This window comes from Cyprinodon variegatus, unplaced genomic scaffold, assembly GCF_000732505.1.
Source record: "Cyprinodon variegatus isolate N-32 unplaced genomic scaffold, C_variegatus-1.0 Scaffold504, whole genome shotgun sequence".
NCBI classification, from domain to species: Eukaryota; Metazoa; Chordata; class Actinopteri; order Cyprinodontiformes; family Cyprinodontidae; genus Cyprinodon; species Cyprinodon variegatus.
In genome coordinates this window covers 555,412-556,784 of record NW_015150957.1, presented here as the reverse complement: position 1 = coordinate 556,784, position 1,373 = coordinate 555,412, and the positions used below count along the sequence as shown (strand labels likewise).

At 36.1% G+C, this 1,373-nt stretch overlaps 1 protein-coding gene across 1 annotated transcript in view; it reads left to right on the top strand.

Moving 5' to 3' along the window:
- Positions 1–1,373, top strand: part of LOC107094744 (alpha-2-macroglobulin-like) — a 7,540-nt gene that overhangs the window by 3,251 nt on the left and 2,916 nt on the right. The window contains exon 2 of the mRNA XM_015390554.1: positions 1,079–1,304. Coding sequence (XP_015246040.1) covers positions 1,079–1,304 — 226 coding nt within the window. The remainder of the gene's footprint in view (positions 1–1,078; positions 1,305–1,373) is intronic.

Here is a 1,373-nt window from a genome sequence, read left to right as displayed (position 1 = left end):
GCTGCTTCATAGCATCAGTAGATTATTTTAACTTCTAATAAAAAGAGTCATTATGAAGTCATGAAGTCTATAAATCATGTAATATAACATATTATACAAATCCATCACAATAAAACTAATGTGTTAATAGAGCAGAATAATACAGATGAGCCAAAAGTGCTAAATTGATTATGTTTATGTAATATATAGTATTTATTACACTGTTATGGTAATTACATCTTACATATAATTTCAAGATTTTACATAAAGACTGAAATACAAGTACATGTCTGTTAATGCTGTAGTACTTTTCTACTTGCAAATTGTGCATGCATGATGCCATATACTTTAATGCTGTTTCTGTGCATCAGCCTAAAAATCTGACAGATTTACAATAGAGCTAAATTAATGAACCAAATTAATAACTCCACAGAGTCACATAAATCACATAAATTGATAAAATAACTGGCAACATCAAGTTCATATTTTGCTTTTTTCTCTTAGTTAAAACAAGAATGTGATACTTTGAAAAAAACTATACATACAAGAATGTATGCACACACTGACACTGTTAGTGAAATTACCTCCCACAGCCGACAAACTGCTTGTTTTTGCAGCCAAATGCTGCACAGGGAGGCATTTTTATGGAGCATCTCTGTGGGAGGGGGGAGTACCAACATGGCGGATGGTGGCTTCACTTTTTTGGGGCAATAAATAGAGATCAGTGGTGTGGCAGCAGCCAGAGTGAGGTGGAATAGTACCCAGAAGGTGGAGCAAGGAGCAGATTCATGACATTTCCAAGGTGGTACTAACAGGGTCCGCATCATCAGGTTAGAACCAATTAGATAACTGCTGATATAACACAAAAATTCCAAGCGAAACTTTCTGTTATTGTAATCATTTAGTTTGTGAAACATATCATGACGCTGAGGAAACTCTCTAGTGAGCAGTCTCTACCACTTTTGCCTATAAAATATCATAATAAAAGGTGTGTTCTCCAGTAACTTCTAAGTTAAATGATAAAATACTTAATGTGTGCTTTTTCTTTATGTTTGCATATCTTACACTCATAATTACATTTTATTTTTTGTTGATCCAGACCTTCTGGGACGAAGGATGTGTCCTTCACTGTCCCAGACACCATCACCACCTGGGAGACAGAGACTTTCTGTTTGTCCTCTCAGGGTTTTGGTTTGGCTCCTCGTCAGAATCTCACCGTCTTCCAGCCCTTCTTCCTGGAGCTCACCCTGCCCTACTCTATAATCCGGGGGGAGAACTTTGAGCTGAAGGCAACCGTCTTTAACTACCTGACCAAGTGCATTATGGTAAGATTTAATGTCCCCCGTCACATCTAATAAACCATATATATATATATATATATATATATATATATA